This window comes from Lissotriton helveticus, chromosome 9 (genome assembly GCF_964261635.1).
Source record: "Lissotriton helveticus chromosome 9, aLisHel1.1, whole genome shotgun sequence".
In the NCBI taxonomy this organism is placed as follows: domain Eukaryota; kingdom Metazoa; phylum Chordata; class Amphibia; order Caudata; family Salamandridae; genus Lissotriton; species Lissotriton helveticus.
In genome coordinates this window covers 551770074-551789025 of record NC_136070.1, presented here as the reverse complement: position 1 = coordinate 551789025, position 18952 = coordinate 551770074, and the positions used below count along the sequence as shown (strand labels likewise).

The following is an 18952-nucleotide window of genomic DNA, read 5'->3' as shown; positions in this document are numbered from 1 at the left end:
ATTTGAATTGGGAGCAGGTAGTGATTTTATATTTTGATTCAAATGAATTATAATTTAAAATCCTCCTTAAATGTAAAGTTGGATTTTAAGTCTCAAATCTGAAAGAACAAGTTACTTACCTTTGGTAACGATGTATGTATAAGAGACATAGGTAGAATTTGCCCCAGACTTCAGACTGGATACAGAGATTTTTTCTTAGCAGTACCCCTGCGCATTGGTAGGTGGTGTTGGTCAACTCCACTTCCTTCCTCGGCATCGTTGTCAATGAGATGACATCGCAGTGCCTACTTAGACGCTGCCCCTGCACGCTGACGTCTGTTTTGACACGACTTTCCATGCCAGAAACACAGAGCCATGAAAGACATGGTTCACTGGTGCGCCACAACTGAGGCCCTGTAAGGGAGTCCCTATCCCTCGAAGTCAGTTCTCAGAGCAGGGATGATGGCTGGAGCAGAAAGTAATCTATTACTAACCTATGTCTCTTACAGATACATTGTTACTAAAGATAAGTAACTTGTTCATCTGAAAGAGACAGTTAGTTATAGGTTCCTTACCTTAGAATAGAAACCCTAGCAATACCAACCCCGGTGGAGGGTCTACGAACCAAGTTCATACCAGTTAGTCTTGGAGGACAGAACTGGGAAATAGCCGTCCCTCTGGACTTAACTAACCATGCAGTAATGTCTGGTGAACATGTGCATAGATGCCCACGTTGCCACCTGGCAGATGTCAATTAGTGGCACTCCGCCTGACAAAGCAGTAGTTGCTGCCGTAGCCCTAGTGGAATGAGTACGCAGCCCCACAGATGGTTCCTTTTTCGCTACAGCGTAACAAATTTTTATACAAAGTACAACCCTCTTCAGATAGTACACATTTGGACAGCCTGGTATTTTTTGGCAACCACATAGCCAATGAAGAGTTCATCGTCCACCCGGAAATCGTTTGTCAAGGTTGAAGGAAAACGCACGTTTCAGGTCCAGACGGTGGAGTTTCTCCTCCTCCTTTGAAGGGTGTGGAGGTGGGAAAAAAGTGGAGAGAGTGATAGTCTGTCCTAAGTGAAAAGGTGTGACTACATAGGAACACGGGTCTCATACCGAGCATCACTTTTTCCAGATGCACAGAGAAAAAGGGGGATTAGAAGAAAGAGCCTGAAGCTCACTCACTCTGTGAGTAGAGGTGATGGCAACAAGAAAGTCAGTCTTCAGAGTGAGGAGCCTCAGAGGACAGTTGTGAAGATTCTCGAAATGAGCACACATAAGGTAAGTCAAGACAAGGGTCAAGTCCCACTGGGGCATTATGAAAGGAGATGGCAGAAAGAGGTGAATAATGCTCTTAAAGAATATATTTACAACAGGGGACTTGAATAAAGAGGGCTAATTTGGTAGCCGAAGGAATGCAGAAATGGCTACCAAATAGCCTTTTAAGAGTGCCCAAAGCAGAGCCCTGCTGGGCCCCAGAAAGAATGAACAAGAGAACTTCAGAGAAAGGGGCATGGATGGGATCTGCAGCCTTTGCTGTGCACCATGCCACACACTTGTTCCATCAACAGGAGTATGCCGTCTTAGTGAACAGACACCTGGCTGCCAAGATGACGTTACAGACTTTGGACGGAAGGTCAAAAAATGCCAACTATCACCGCTCAATCTCCACGCAATGAGGTGGAGGCTGGGCAAGTTCGGGAGGAGGAATGTCCGCTGCTGCGACAGGAGATCCGCCCAAAGGGGCAGTCTGATTGGAGGATCGATGGCCATGCTCAGGAGCTCGGGGTACCAAACTTTTTGTGCCCAGTCCGGAGCCACAAAAATGGGCTCAGTCACACTTGATCTTCTTCAGCACTCAGGGCAGAAGTGGTAGAGGCAGAAAGGTGTACAGAATGCCGCAATTCCACTCATGACAAAAAGCATAGCCAAACGAGTGCCAACGTGCAAAACTGCTGACTTTGCATGTTATCTGCGGTGGCAAACAGATCTAGCCAAGGCTCTCCCCACCGCTGAATGAGACCTTGCACCACCTATGAGTGAAGACGCCATTCGTGATCCAACAAGCACCAACAGCTGAATTCATCCACCCTGGCGTTTAGAGAACCTGCCAGGTGTTGAACCACCAGGGTCATGCCCTTATGTACAAGCCATGTCCTGAGGCAAAGGGCCTCTTGGCATAGTGTCCAGGGCCCCACCCTGCCCTGATTTTTGCAGTACCACATAGTTGTGGTGTTGTTTGTGAACACCTGCATCACTTTCCGCTTTGCGGGAGGGAAAGAGTGCCTTCAGTGCCAGGCGAATCACCCAGCTCTGATCTCCACCTATCCCATATGGCCGCCCTATCCCAGCAGTGAAGCGTTGGTCACCACTGCTAGTTTTGGGTGGGGAAGGGAGACAGATCTGCCTTTGACCCAATCCTGGTCCTAAAACCACCACTGCAGTTTTTGTGCAGTGCCCTCTGCAATCTGGACATAGTCGGAAAGGTTCCCCATATGCTACGCCCACTGGAACTTCAGGTCCCACTACAGAGCCTGGATTGCCAACTGGCATGATCCACCAGCAGGATGTAGGGGGCCATGAGGCCCAGCAGCATCAGGGTCAGTCTCAGCAAAATCCGGGGCAGAGGCTGAAACTTCGGTATCATAGCCTGAAAATCCCGGACTCGCTGCTGGGGAGGATAAGCCCAAAACTGCACTGTGTCCGGTACAGCTCAGATGAAAGGAGCGACTGAGAGGGAGTCATATGTGACTTTGGCACATTTATAGTGAACCCAGCGAGTGTAGCAGGTCAGCCATTGTCTGGAGGTGGGAGACAACAGCCTGGGGCGAGCTGACCTTCAACAGCCACACAGTGAACTGATAATGCTTGTGGCCTACCATGAACCATAGGTAGTGTCTGTGGGCTGGCAGGATTGGGATATGAAAGCATGCGTTCTGCAAGTCCAACGACACCATCCAGTCTCCAGGGTCGAGGGCAGGCAGGACCTGAGCCAACATGAGTATTTTGAACTTCTCCTTCTAGAAAAAGTGGTTGAGGGCCCTGAGGTCTAGGAGAAGATGCAGGCCTTTGTCCTTCTTGGGCACCAGAAAGTAATGGGAATAGCAACCAAGACCTACTTCTGGCACAGGGACTCTTTCGATAACTCCCTCGGCCAAGAGAACTAAAACTTGCTGGCGGAGAAGCGCCAAATGATCCTCCAACATGCGACAAAGATGGTGGCATGTAGGAAGTCTCGAAAGGGAGGGAGTAGCCCCTTCAGACTATCTGCAAAACCCACCTGTCCAAAGTGATGGTTTGACATTGGGGAAGGTGATGGCGAATCCTGCCACCCACTCCCCGTTGATGGCCTGAAAGGTTGGACTAGGATGGTTTGGAGGCTGCTGCGGGAGGAGGGGGAGGATGGACTGGCCCGTCCACTTGCTCCCAGACCTGTGAGGTCGTTGCACCATACATCCGCAGCCATGCAGAGGCTGGGCAGCTTGCGTTAACAGGTGGCTAGACTGGGCCGGACATGGTGGGGTGCCCCTTCCGTAGCCACAAAAGGGGTGAAAGGCAGACTGTGGTGTACGGGAGGACGCAGTGAGGCCCAATGATCTGGCCCCAGTTCGAGAATCCTTAAAGAGCTCCAGTGTTTTGTGGAAAAGTAAATTTTGCCATGTTCTGTGTCCCTACGCCTCATCCATCATATGTTATGTGTGCATGATCAATATGCATATGTTATTCCCCATTTCTGATTAAAGACGCAATTACAGTTGTGTCCACCTCTAGTATGTTAGTTTCCAGTCCTCGTGAATACTACGAATATCAGGCCTATGTAAATAATGTTGCCACGTTTCTCAGTGTGCACGTTATTCCATTATAAAGTCTCCGTTTCTAGGCCTCAAAAGGGCCCGGACCACAGATTCAGCTCCTGTTTTCTGAAAGCCTCGCTGAGGAGCGATACAGCCCCCACCTGTATCCTCGACCCTTCACTTACTTCCTGCCTTGCAGTGCCCGGTGCACCCCGGCTCTGCCTCTGAGTCTGCCAAAAGTATGTTATAGTTCCAGCTATCAGTTCAGTCCTCCTCCTCTGCATTCCTAAGCTACTGAACTGCATCAATAGTTTCCGTCATTGTCTAGCCTTCTCGTCTCCATGTTAGAGAAATACTGTATTTAATGGTCATTTAATATTCTTCACGCACTACATGTAGAATAATGCATGGTCCAGTCTTAGAATCAAGTTAGCTTTTCCCCTCATGACTTCTAGTTTATATCAACGTGTTCCCTAAACATTAGATACCAGATAGGGTTTAGGTACATGTCGCTCCGACCCTCCAGACTCTAGTCTCTGCTCCTAGCCCAGAGTTCGTAGCCCCCAGCTTCTCCTAGTAACACGTCATTGCTAGTTTCCGCGCACCATTAGGTTAGAGGTCCCGGCTCCTTAGGTAGCCCCCTCCTATGTGTCCGCCCCTTCAGGACATATTCTGTTACGTTTTTGCATCACATGTCTAAGTAAACTCCCAGTTACACCCCTTATTTCTGTTATCTCTCGCGACTGCTACGTGTCACGCCTTCTACTCCACCTACTGTTACGCCTACTGCAATGTAATGCTATGTGTTTGCGCTATGTATATAAGTCAATGTTTTGTTATTGAATGTTAGCGCGCTCATCCCAGACCAAGCCCCGGCAGCTGCTGGGCCCCAGTTGTCCTGCTGGGCCCTGTCATTCTGTTTCTATGCAGGTTGTCCTGATCCTGTCCTTATGCTGTAATAAACCTGCAGAAACTCCTACTACCTCGAATCTTGACTCTTATTTATTGAGCTATCTGTTATGCTATAAGTCTAGTCAAAAATAGGGTATTATTTATTTATTTACCACATAATGGCGCCCGAACAGGGACTTGCCCTTTCCCCACGCGTCGGTGAAGCCACGCCGACCCCCTGACCCTCTGCAGTCGTGACGGAACCATACTGGCCAAGTGCAGATATTTCTGCTTCAAGTATCCCTCAGGCCCACGGAGGAGACGGAGGAGGCGGTCCAGCATCCGAACGAGACGGTGGAGGAACGCGGCGAGTCCCGACCAGAGCCCAAGCCGAGAGTCCAAGGTCCGAGGTATCCGGAGGCCCACCCGTAACTGAAGTCCGAAGTCCGAAGTCCGTCGTAGTCCAGTCCCGTTCGAGGCCTTCCGTTCCGTGCTGCCCGGTGAGTACCATTGCTGGGGTAGTGTCTAGACAGGGTCAGTCTAAATTGACTCCTGGTCCGTGGGTTGGTGGTACCCAAGCCCACAAACGAAGTGTTCACCTAGGTGGATACGGGTCTTGATGCGTTCCTTTATGGGACCGGTATGTTCCGTACTGTTACAGCAGTGCATCCAGTAACTCTAGTCTGTTCCGTTCTCGAGAATTCTGTTCTGTTTTCAGTATTTTCAGGTAGTATTCTGTTCGAACTGTTATTTATAATATTGTTTAATGTATTTCCAATGTCGTGGTATGCCTGAATTGTTTTCCCAATTGTTATTGTTTTTCGTGTATTGTATTGTGTTCCGATTCAAGTTTAGAATGCCGCTCTTTTCCAAGTTACGTCAGTTAAAAACTAGAAAGGGTCTGCTGGAAGCAGCAGTTCCTGTTCCGCCTAGGGACAGTCCAGGTCACTTTATGTATCAGAAACATGGCATAAGCGCCATATTGTATCTAGATTTATGGGTAGAGTATACCAAACAGTTAGAAGAAAAGTATAGATGGCCCGTATCGGGTACATGGGATGCCGAATGTATCATGCGAGTAGAAGAAGCATTATGGAAAAAGAAAGCCAGACAGTCACAGAAAGATGCCATCGAGTTATGGCGTAAGGAAGCGCATAGAAGAACGGAAAAGGAAGTCAGAAAGTCAGAGTTAAGTAGAGAATCCCAAGAACGAGCCCAAGAAAGAGAATTAATCGAGATAGGTGAACAAGTCAAAGTCGAACAGTCAGACAGACAGAGGCATGCCCTTATTAAGGGTATGTATCCTCTCCTTGCCGAAGGCTTGCCAAAAGTGACCCCAGAGGCACCCAGTAATTTCCCGCCACCATTAGTTCCGACCAAGCTACGTCACAAACCGACCGCAGCTGATATTTTTATTTCGTCCTATTTGGACGACACAGTTCCAGAATATGCCAATCCAGTTCGCGCTCCACCTGTCCCTGTAAATCAGGCACTTCCCGTTTCTCCAGACACCGGAGTACCTGTTACGGTACCCCCGGGTCAGCCTGTCATACAAGTTCAGCCCACGTTACAATTACCGACCCTGCAAGCACGAAGAATGTCAGTCGACGATTCCAGTCTAGGGGCCGCAGGAGGAGGTCCTCCTCAAACCCCACCGCCACACAAGCGTCTATCAGCACTCGAATTACATGCCCAAGCATCACAGCGTACTCCTAAAAGTAATAAGTCTGTTACAGAAATCAGACAAGCCCTTGCCGAATGTGTCTATGACACAGTCCCAGGCGAGTATAATATGGTTTTATATTCCGTGCGCGTAAGAAGGGTGACCGAGTATCTAGTCACCTTACCGAATATGAAAGAAGATCTAGACAGAATATATCGTTTCATCCGTACAGGGGATGATCCAGAAAGTATTGGCGAGATTATGTCTCAAAGGAAAGCCGAGATTCAGCTCATGATATTAAAGTTCCTGATCAATTGTCTAATAAGAGAACAAGATTATCCGTCTAAAGATCCCGCCGAAATGAGAATCTTAACAAGGTGGAGTGATAATATAGCCGAGGGTAAGCACAAGACCATTAGTGCCATGGAAAGTATGTACAAGAAAATTCGTAAAGAAATAATAAGGTTACACGAACAGCGTAAAGCAGCACAAGTAAGCGAGAAAGAAAGTATCTCTGATCCTGAAGAGGAAGACGAGAATCCCGCCAGAATAGCGTATGTAGGAAAATCCAGATTTCCAGATCGCCATTTACGTCTAGAACCCAAGTCTATTTTTCAACATCTAGCACCAGAACAAAGCTCTTTAGAACAAGTATTTCAAGCTACCGATCACATTCTGAAATCACGAGTCGGTTATAGCGAATTAAGTACCATGCACGAACAAGAACTAGCCCGATCAGCAGTCCGATGGATTACTGATTCTACCACTTTTCCAGACGAAATAGTGGCACAAATGTTTCTGAAACTGCCCCCAGCCGAGCAACGACTGGTGGGTATGTATATGATCCAGCACCTCATTACCCTGTATGAGGGTCAACATTCTGATCCAGGCCCGTTACATGATATCCTGAACGAGTTACTCCAGTACAGATGGAGAGGTCTAGGTACCGATTTAATAAGTGTCATTCTAGAACAGCGCCACAAGTATAGAACGTTCCTGAACCCGCATTTTGTTCATGTCTCACCCCCAGAAAGTAAACCATTCTACATAGACAGACAGAATCCGCTACGAGAAGTCCACCCAGTCCAAGGGGCGGGTGGCGTAATGCAACGAGTGTTTGTATACACTCCGATATCAAAGATGGAACTTCTTGAAATGAAGAAATTAATCCCCTGTCATGACAAAGATCCAGCGGGGTTCCATAGAGAATTAAAAGACATGCTCCGTATGGGAGAATACACTTACCCAGATATCATTAAAATGTTAAAGGTCCTGTTACCCGCAGGGGTGTATGAAAAGTTAAAGGAAAAAGAATGGGAGGTGGGAGAGAAAAAGATCGATTGGGCAGCTCTAGAAGCTGAAGACAAGGCACGAGTACCAGGTACCGGTCTTGGAGATAAATGTAAAGAATTACCAGAATTATTGATTCAAGTTTTACCCAGATTATTGACAACTAGGAAAGAAGACTGGGATGCAATCTCAGCCTGTAAACAGAAACAAGATGAGGATATTAGTGATTTTTATTCTAGATTTGAGAAATGTTTCAGTATTAATAGTGGTCTCAAGACAAGTAGTGAGTCATACCCTCACCTTTTCGTTACCAAATTAGTCGAGAATTCAAGTCCACAAATTAAAAACCGAGTTTTGAAAGTCGAAAGCACCTGGCAAGCAAATACTCCGTCCCAGATGCTCCAGATGCTCCAGTACCACCAGAATAGAATCAGAGAAGAGCAAGAACACGAAAGAAAACGTATGAAAGACACGAAAATGAAAGTGCTAGTTGCACAATCTATTCCTCAAGACAGTCAGAAGAGAGGTCCGAATCAAGCCAGTCATCCTGCAGCTCCCGTTAAAGGGAACTGCAACTATTGTAAACAGCCAGGTCATTTTATAAACGAGTGTGCAGTTCTGAAACACAACATAGCTACTGGTAAGACTAAAGAAAGACCACGTCCGCCAAGACAAGAACAAGTTTCACAGACTCCTCAGTCACAGAATGCACAACAGACGGTTACAGCACCGCAGCCTATTGCTGCAACACAGCACGTTACATCGCAGATGTACCAGTATGCACAGTCCGAGTATCCAGAGTACCAGTCATATTCATGAAACAGCCTAGAGAAGGAGGTAGGCTTGCCTCTCATCGAGATACCTGTAGATCAAGAAGGTCCCTATGTTCACAGTCAAGTATTAGGGAAAGACAGAAAGTTTTTGATCGATACAGGGGCAAGTAGGACCACAATTAGTCATGCCGAAGTTCCAGGGGCTCCGCTCTCAGGCTCAAGAAATGTTTCCCTTGGATTTTCAGGAAAACCCATAGTTAATGAAATATCTAAGCCAGTTACTCTAGAAGTAGGTCCATTGTCCCGTACTACTGATCTGTTACTTACTAAGTCATGTCCAGAAAATCTATTAGGCATTAAGACATTGAAAGAATTAGGTGCAGTTATTTGCTGTTCCCCAGAGGGAATACGTCTGTTCCTACGTGACTTTAAGGGTCACTATGTATTACGAGATTTTGATTCAAGATTGTCTAATGTTCCGCAGCATTTATGGGCGCAAGGTCCAACTGATGTAGGTTACATGCAAATCACACCCTATCGTGTGACTCTCAAACCAGGTGTAGTGTTACCACGAATCAGGCAGTACAGATTGCCACCTGAGGCTGTAGCAGCCTTATCCAAAATTATTGACGAGCTCATGGCTCAAGGAGTAGTTGTAGAAACTGACTCCAATGTGTGTAATTCTCCGATCATTCCAGTCATGAAACGTACTGATCCAAATGCACCCCCAGTATATCGATTAGTGATTGATTTACGAGAGCTTAACAAATGTATTATTCCTCAGTACCCAGTTGTTCCAGACATTTCTTCCCTGTTAACAGCCATTGATTCCGAAGCCATGTTTTTCACTGTTATTGACCTCAAGAATGCATTTTTTAGTGTTCCAATTCATCCAGATAGCCAGTTTCTTTTCGGATTCTGTTTAAATGGAAGGAGCTATATGTTTACACGCGCTCCTCAAGGTTTCACAGAAAGCCCTAGTATTTACAGTCAAGCACTCAAGAGACAACTAGACAACATTCACATGCCAACTGACACTGCCCTGCTCCAGTATGTCGATGATCTACTGATCACAGCCCGTTCTGAACGTGACTGCGAGCGAGCATCACTTACAGTTCTGTATTTTCTAGCCGAGATGGGGCACAAGGTGTCACCTTCGAAGCTTCAATTCTGTGTCCAGCAAGTGGTATACTTAGGACACTTGCTGTCCAAGAGGGGTAGGCAGTTGACACCCGACCGTATCCAGTTAATAGCGAGTCTTCCCCAGCCAAGAACCCAGAAGGAGGTACGTGCCTTCATCGGCCTTACTTCTTATTGTAGACAATGGATTCCCCAGTATGCATTTCTAGCCAAGCCACTGATACAGTTAACGACACAGGAGGCAGCCGTATCGACTGTCCTCCCTTGGACATCTGACCATACACTTAGTTTCAACGAGTTAAAGAAAGCCCTATGTCAAGCTCCAGTTCTAGCTACACCGAACTACAGTAAGCCTTTTACACTTTTCGTTACTGAACGCGAAGGTACAGCATTATCTGTCCTCACACAAGATCAAGCAGGTCAATACAAGCCCTGTGCTTATTTTTCGAGCACATTAGATCCAGTCGCCCAGGCGTTGCCTGCGTGCCTCAAGTCAGTTGCAGCCACAGCACTAGCTATCAGACAAAGTGATTCTATAGTTTTAGGACATTCCCTGACAGTACAAGTTCCACATTCAGTAGAAGTTCTTTTAAACCGAACACAAACTCAGCACTTGACAATTGCACGTTTAACAGGTTATGAATTGACACTGTTCCAGCCACACATAGAAATTAGACGCTGCAACGTCCTGAATCCTGCTACACTGTTACCATCAGTTAGTTCAAATCCAGACACACATGATTGTGTGGAAGTAGTTAACATTACGACAAAGCCAAGACAAGACCTGACAGACATTCCGTTACCAGATCCTGACCTGACACTTTATGTGGATGGTTCATGTATGAGAACTAGTACAGGAGAACTAGTCGCCGCGTATGCAGTGACTACTGACACTGAAGTTATTGAAACACACCGTATTGATACTCTGTCCGCTCAAGCAGCAGAGCTAGTTGCTCTGACACAAGCCTGTATACATGCCAAGAACCTGAAGGTTAATGTTTACACAGATTCACGTTACGCATTCGGAGTTGTACACGACTTCGGAGTGCTCTGGCAGGAGAGAGGTTTTATGACTTCTCATGGAACCAAGATTCAGCATGGTCTCCTTATTCAAGCCCTGTTAGATGCCATACATTTACCGACATCTATTGCTATCATGAAGTGCAAAGCACATACGAAAGTTACTGACATTATTTCCCAAGGTAATGATTTAGCAGACCGCACAGCCAAGCTTACAGCACAGACTCCAGACATTCCAGTCAATCTGACACATACTCCAGATCCGATTACATGCATGACAGTTAAGGACCCTACACAAGATGTCATAGATATCCAGTCACATGCTACTCCCGATGAAATCAAGAAATGGTCTGTACAAGGAGGGGTCCAGACAGATCAAGGATGGTTAACGAAGGGTAGAGCCACATGGTTTCTCCCCGATTCTATGGTTCAAGTCATTATCAATACCGCACATAGTCCAGCACATTTAGGAGAAAAAGCTATGTTAGACAGTATCCAGACCATTTGGTTCAACAAGCATTTACGAGCTGCAGCCAAGCAGAAAGTCCGTACCTGTATGATATGTTGTCAGTTTAATCCAGGTAAAAGTGTTCCGGTGGAACAAGGTGGTTTCCAGCCCCCTGACCACCCTTTTGAGGTCCTCCAGATGGATTATATTCAAATGGAGCGATGTCGAGGTTTCAAGTATGTCCTTGTAGTTGTATGCGCCTTGTCCAGATGGACAGAAGCATATCCAGTCCCAGATTACACAGCCGCGACCACTGCCAAGCAGTTGGTTCGTGAATTCTTCCCTAGATATGGACTCCCTAGAGTCGTATATTCTGATAACGGCCAGCCATTCTCATCTGAACTCATGAGACACGTTTCCCTGTTGTTAGGGTACCAGTGGAAGTTCCATTGTGTACGCCATCCAGAAGCAGCTGGACTAGTCGAAAGGCATAATCAGACTCTGAAAATCCGTATAGCAAAAGTATGTAAAGACAAGGGTGTGGATTGGTTAGTAGCTTTGCCAGTCGCTCTGTTTTACATGCGTATGGTCGCACATTCCAGATCAGGTCTGTCCCCGTATGAGGTCGTTTTCGGCCGCCCCCCTAACATGTGGGGTACTCCTAGACCCCGAAGTATTACCGATGTTTCATGTAATATGTTGACAGATTACCTAGCTTCCTTGATGTCTGCCCTCAACTCATGTCGTTCACAGGTTGCCGCCGCATTTCCAGACAATACTGAGGTGGCACCGCACGAGATCGTTCCAGGCTCCCTAGTGATGATCAGAAATTTTGACAGATCAAGTCCGCTGGAACCACGTTGGAAGGAGCCACGTCAGGTCCTCTTGACCACCCGAACTGCCGTCAAGTTGGAAGGCAGGAAGGGGTGGGTCCACCTTTCTCATGTAAAACTTTTCAAAGGACCGAAACCAGTCTTTAAAAACATTCCCAAGAACATTTCCCAGGATTCGAAGGATTGCCAGAACATTGTTTTAAAGGACTGTCCCGCACAAGACATTGTTACATTCCCTCCCTTGTTAGAGAAAACTCCGCAACAGGAGTATAAGTTAAAGCTCAGGTCTAATAAGTCAGCCAGTTTGATTGTATAAGTCCTCCCCTAGGTGAAACGGTTAGACTGTTTCTGACATGTATAAAATAGACCCCCATAGTGAGAGAGTCAGTCAAAGCTCAATCAAATGTATCGTTTTTCTGAGTTTCGTATTATTCATCAGCATAATGATTTCCTGCACCAGCTATGCTTTCTATCTGTGTTTTTCAGTTCCTCATGTAAATATGTCTGCTCATGCTACAGTAGAGCACACGTTTAGTGATCTGCCTCCTCACGAATATGCATACCGCCTCGCTATGCGTAATAACACATTTATCCGTATGTTACATTATTCACACCAGACCAGCAATGCCACTAATTGTTGGGTGTGTGGTCGACTCCCCCCTTTCCAGACACCGAAGGGAGTTCTGCCACTCTTTCCTTATCCATTCTCACACAATGGTTCGTGTGGAGCATGGTCCACGTTAACGTCATCCTCAACAGATATGTCTTTTCTTAACAGTACATGTTTCCCAGACAAGCAAGGTTTCCCCCACAGAACAGGTTTAGATTTAGAAAATGAAGTATATAATTTAGGAAATTATTCGTCGAATTTCATGGTTCTGAATGTTCAGTCTGATACTACTCCAGACTCACCCGCTATTTCAGTACTACCAGTCAAAGGCGAATTATGTGTCCGTAGTTATGGTTCTGTACATATAGGTCATAGTGAATGTACTACTGTTATCCAGTATAGTGACAGTGGGAAATCTATTTTCAAAGCTTCACGTCATTCTTATTTTATTTGTGGTCAAACTGCATATGTCCGTCTGCCCCTCGATTGGGAGGGAACCTGTTACATTGCTTTCCTACTGCCACCTGTTTTTTTAGCCCCACCTGACTATCATAGGAATTCTTTCTTAGTACACACTAGACACAAGAGAAATCTCCCGATTGTCGATTATACTGAAACTGCCGCAGAGCAATTCATTGATATAGATAAAGGTGTTTTCCCTTATTTAGGTACAGTTGTAAATAGTAAGCTTATTCGTAGGTTAACAAGAACCCTTGAAGCAGTAGTAGATGAGACTGCCTCCGCTCTAGGTAACTTAACTGAAGAGCAATCCTTTATGAGAATTGTCGTTTTACAGAATCGTCTCGTCCTTGACGTCATACTGGCCGATAGGGGCGGGGCCTGTAGAATTCTCGGATCCAGTTGTTGTATTTTCATTCCAAATAACGCGCCGTCTGTTTATTCAGCTATAACCAGACTCCATAAAATTGCCCATCTGTTACACCAAGATCCAGGCACCTGGACATGGTCCGGTTGGTTCTGGAATATAATTTCCGCATGGGGATGGAAAGTCCTGTCCTTCTTAGGTATTGCAGTAGCGATCATATTTAGCTGCTGCCTCTGTATACAATGTGGCCCTGCGATTTGCAGCATGTGTGCTACCTCTTGTATTCCTAGTCCCAAGCCCCGTTCTAAATCTCGTTCCAAGACAATTCGAGACGAGCAAATGGTACTGTATGAAATGATAGACGGTATCATGAATATTGATGTTTCCTGATGGAAACGTAGTGACAAGGAGGGAATGTGGAAAAGTAAATTTTGCCATGTTCTGTGTCCCTACGCCTCATCCATCATATGTTATGTGTGCATGATCAATATGCATATGTTATTCCCCATTTCTGATTAAAGACGCAATTACAGTTGTGTCCACCTCTAGTATGTTAGTTTCCAGTCCTCGTGAATACTACGAATATCAGGCCTATGTAAATAATGTTGCCACGTTTCTCAGTGTGCACGTTATTCCATTATAAAGTCTCCGTTTCTAGGCCTCAAAAGGGCCCGGACCACAGATTCAGCTCCTGTTTTCTGAAAGCCTCGCTGAGGAGCGATACAGCCCCCACCTGTATCCTCGACCCTTCACTTACTTCCTGCCTTGCAGTGCCCGGTGCACCCCGGCTCTGCCTCTGAGTCTGCCAAAAGTATGTTATAGTTCCAGCTATCAGTTCAGTCCTCCTCCTCTGCATTCCTAAGCTACTGAACTGCATCAATAGTTTCCGTCATTGTCTAGCCTTCTCGTCTCCATGTTAGAGAAATACTGTATTTAATGGTCATTTAATATTCTTCACGCACTACATGTAGAATAATGCATGGTCCAGTCTTAGAATCAAGTTAGCTTTTCCCCTCATGACTTCTAGTTTATATCAACGTGTTCCCTAAACATTAGATACCAGATAGGGTTTAGGTACATGTCGCTCCGACCCTCCAGACTCTAGTCTCTGCTCCTAGCCCAGAGTTCGTAGCCCCCAGCTTCTCCTAGTAACACGTCATTGCTAGTTTCCGCGCACCATTAGGTTAGAGGTCCCGGCTCCTTAGGTAGCCCCCTCCTATGTGTCCGCCCCTTCAGGACATATTCTGTTACGTTTTTGCATCACATGTCTAAGTAAACTCCCAGTTACACCCCTTATTTCTGTTATCTCTCGCGACTGCTACGTGTCACGCCTTCTACTCCACCTACTGTTACGCCTACTGCAATGTAATGCTATGTGTTTGCGCTATGTATATAAGTCAATGTTTTGTTATTGAATGTTAGCGCGCTCATCCCAGACCAAGCCCCGGCAGCTGCTGGGCCCCAGTTGTCCTGCTGGGCCCTGTCATTCTGTTTCTATGCAGGTTGTCCTGATCCTGTCCTTATGCTGTAATAAACCTGCAGAAACTCCTACTACCTCGAATCTTGACTCTTATTTATTGAGCTATCTGTTATGCTATAAGTCTAGTCAAAAATAGGGTATTATTTATTTATTTACCACAGTTTAGTCTGCCTTGTCACCAGAAAGAACATATGCAATGCATTGCGGGGGTGCGAGTGATAGTTAGCTCAGCTGGCTATAACTGCTGAATTTCTCTGGTTTTGTACTAGTGAAATGTCAGCCTATAACGTCCCTGTAACCTTGGATTTTTGCCCTGAATTTCTAAGGTTGTTTAAATGCTAAATCCTCACTATAACGCCTCTGTAACCTTTGTTTTTTTCAGTGAAATTCTAAGGTTTTTTCAAATTCTATTTCCCAACTATAATGTCCATGTAACCTATGAGTTTTTTAATTGATTTTATAAGGTTTTTAACCTGTATTTTCTATCTAAAGTGGCTCTATAAGAGATATTTTTTAATAAGCTTATAATTTCTACAGTAGATTAATAAGCATTACTTTTTTTCTTTACATTTTTAATATATTTGTGACGATGTCCCGATCCCCGTGGACAGTTTGTGGAAACATAAACAAAAACAGACATTCAATGACCACCAACACATCCAAAATAATATGCCAAAAAATCCATTCTGAACATTATCTTACACATACATACTTCTTTAAAAACATGGTTAAACTAATGTTTGTGTACTAAAATTCTTTGAGATGTATCTTTCAGACCGATTTTCTTTTTCTGCAGTTATTCAGGACGTCACAATGGTGCTGTTAACCGCGACGATCATGCCTTTGCAATAAACTGTAAAGCACATATATTCACACATACTACAGTATTTTACACCCTAGGGGTTTCTTACAGGATTCTCTAAAGTTGTACTTTAGTACAGAGTTTCTATAAAAACTATCCCTAAAACCTATTTTATCTTTTTGCCATGCATCCGCAGACCGCGATGATGTCGGTAATCCTGATGCCAGCGGACACGTCGCAAAAACAGAAAACAAAAGCAGACATTCAACAACCACCAACACATACAAAAATAATATGTAAAAAATCAATTCTTAACATTGCCCTACACATATCACTATATACATACTCCTTTCAAAGCATGTTTAAACTCATATTTTTGCTAAATTTCTTTAAAAACAATCTTTCAGACTCATTTTCTGTTTTCACTGTTATTTGGGACATCGCGACGTCACCGTTAACCGCGACGGTTGCGCCTTTTCCATAAACTGAAAACACATATATGCCCACATATTACAGTATTTCACACACTAGGGGTTTATTACTGTACACTTCAAAGTCATGTTTTTTTGTGTATTTCTATATTCTATAACAACCATGTATAAAACCATTTTTTTGGTTGGTTTTTGCAGTGAGTCTGGAGATCTCCATGAGAACCCCGTGGTTACGTCGCCAAAGAGGAAAGCAAAAGCAGGAATTCAATAGCCACCACCACATTCCAAAATTATAACTATTCTAACCATCACAGTATATAACTCACTATATAAATATGTCTATAAATACATTTTTCAAAATCTCAATATCTCTATAACAATGCGTATTAATGATTCACTAATATATTTTTTATATATTTCCAACAATATTTGTGATGATGTTGATAGTGGAGATGTCCAGACTCCCAGCAATGATGTACATATGCATATGGGTATGTTCTATGTGTGGTGCATGGGCATTCCTGTGCATCCACCAATGGATTTTGATGCAAACCTATATCTACAAAGAGTTATAGACGTGGGTTTGTGCCAAAATGTTGTGCCTGGGACCGGTGTAACTGAGAGAAATATCTTTATGTCTTCTTGTTACTTACTCTTTGTAAGTGTGCTGCATTCTGCAGCGCAAATGCAAAGAGGAAAAAGCCTCCAAGGAATTCTTTGTGCCAGAAGGTAACCCCTTCCTGAACAAAAACTATCCGATTCCTGAGCATAACGCAGACACCCTTACACAATGACGCAAGGGTTCCTGTGTTGGCATTAGGCTTCCTAAAGTGCACCCCCCCTTTTGTACCACTTTACCACTGTACCACTGTACCATAAGTGTGGCAGGGTATGCTCAGACGTGAGTCCCTTGCTCACTTTGCCACTGGATTCAAGCAAGCCGTGCTGAAGACGGCTGTAATGCCAGAAACCGGTTACTCGGAAGCTTGTTTCCGGTCCAGGGAAGGCATGGCTTGGCAGTTCGGGCTGGACTGTTCCCATGAGGCACAGGGTCAGACTGATTTGCATATAGCCATGTCTGAACTGGGGTGGCAGAGTGGGCGAAAGAACGGTGATGGATTAAACCCAGATCTTTTGACTGGGTGTGAGTGTTTGATTGGTTCAGATGCTCCGTCCATCACTACCACCCCCCTTTTGTACCACTCCTAAAGTGCACCAGCACATGCAGAGAGTAGAACTGTGCCATTTCTTGCAAGATACGGTGCAGTTGTGCTCCCTTCAGGTGATGCAGTGCAACAACTTTGCTTCCTGTGCTGTGTTGAGCCATGTCTTTACAATTATGCCTGATAGTGACCAGTTTGCCAAAAAAGCAGCAAATTTGCACCCATAGAAGCATTCCTTGAATGGTTGCAAATTAACTACTTTTTAGAATTCACAAACGTTGGCAGTAGTAAGCTTGGATGATTTAGGATTATAGCAGGTCGAGGAAAGGAAGACAAAGTTGCTGAGGACTTTACTGCCTTTACACTGCCTGCCACATTTAGAGATGTCCACCAGTCTGCTGACATCTCTACACATTGGTAGAAATTGCCATCATGGCAGTTCCTAAAAATGCAAGAAAAGTTTCACAGATGACTCCGTCAAACATGACGGTTGACCGTCAAACTTTCCAATAGTTCTTCATCAAAAGCAAACTCCTAAAGCCAGAGTTTGTTTTTGAAAAATAAAAAAAACAACTAATGACCCCTTCAACAGGTTTTCTCAAATGGTGTGCGCATCATATTCTTTTTTCCTGCCTCTTACTGCCAGGTTATAACTGGTGGTGAAAGACATAAAAAAGCCATCTGACCATCACTTCTAAATGGGATGACGATTAGAGGGCTTACTCCCACTGGCACCTGGCACCTGCTCCTGCGTTCCGTCTAAGGAAGTCTTACTTTGACAGAGTAAATTTTACTTCATCAGCGTAAAACTTGTGATATGATCAACTCAATCGGGCAGGCGAACCTTGAGTTTCGTGCACAGGGTACTCCATCACCGTTGCAACAGTGTAAAAAAACTCTAAATTGGCGTCTTAGGTCCACCTAAGGCAAATAAATACTGACTCTGCTCCTCCTCGGATCAGCCCATCCCGAGCCTTGGTCACCTCCCTCATTCACACTGGGGTCCATAGCTTTTTTAGTTGGGAAATTTGAGATTCACAATACCCGAAACTCACTTAGTAAGCTATACTTCTATGTGTTTCTGATGGGTTGATATCTTGTCCAGTACCCAAAATCACGCCTTCATTTGCAGCATTCCAATAAATATTGTGTTAAATCACTGTTGCGGTAATAACAGTCCTGCACACAATTTCAACTGTCCTTTTTGGTATAGGTTTGGCACTAAAAAAGAGTAATAACTGCAATCAACAAGCAACAATTTCACTGTTGATTAACTCTTTTTTGGCATACTCACCTGCTGGTAATACTTAAATATCATTGATTTAAACTTACTGTGACATCACGGTAATTACTGGCAATGTCACAAAGCAGAAAGTGTTACAAATTTCGGGGAACTCATCTTCCTAACTTTTGTTTTACCACTTTTATGCTTATCTGCAAAGTTTTCAATGAATTGGTACCTGCTTTGACGAGTTGGAAAAAAAACTATCAGCTCTTTAATAACTTCCACACTTGCGCATTTAGGAATGAAAAAAAATAATTGTGGTGGCAACATAAACTGGTTTTTGTGTCTGCCTATATCTATTGACGCCTGATGTTGACAATGTAGGGTAAAACATGTCTGATAACAAAAGGAACAACAATAGACATCATTTTTACATTGAGCCAAGTACAGTGAAGTATACCTGTCTGACAGCGCCCCATAGACTACCGCTCCCACCAGCATGCCAAACATGTATATAGACTGCGCCATCTGTCCCATCCGCCGGAAATCACACACAAGGTCCCACTGCAAGAGAGCGAGAAAAAA

General features: G+C 44.7%; 1 protein-coding gene across 1 annotated transcript in view; it reads right to left on the bottom strand.

The window, feature by feature from the left end:
• Nucleotides 1-18952, bottom strand: part of LOC144782831 (solute carrier family 22 member 6-A-like) — a 433852-nt gene that overhangs the window by 405012 nt on the left and 9888 nt on the right. Inside the window, exon 2 of the mRNA XM_078662104.1 lies at nucleotides 18828-18931. Coding sequence (XP_078518230.1) covers nucleotides 18828-18931 — 104 coding nt within the window. The remainder of the gene's footprint in view (nucleotides 1-18827; nucleotides 18932-18952) is intronic.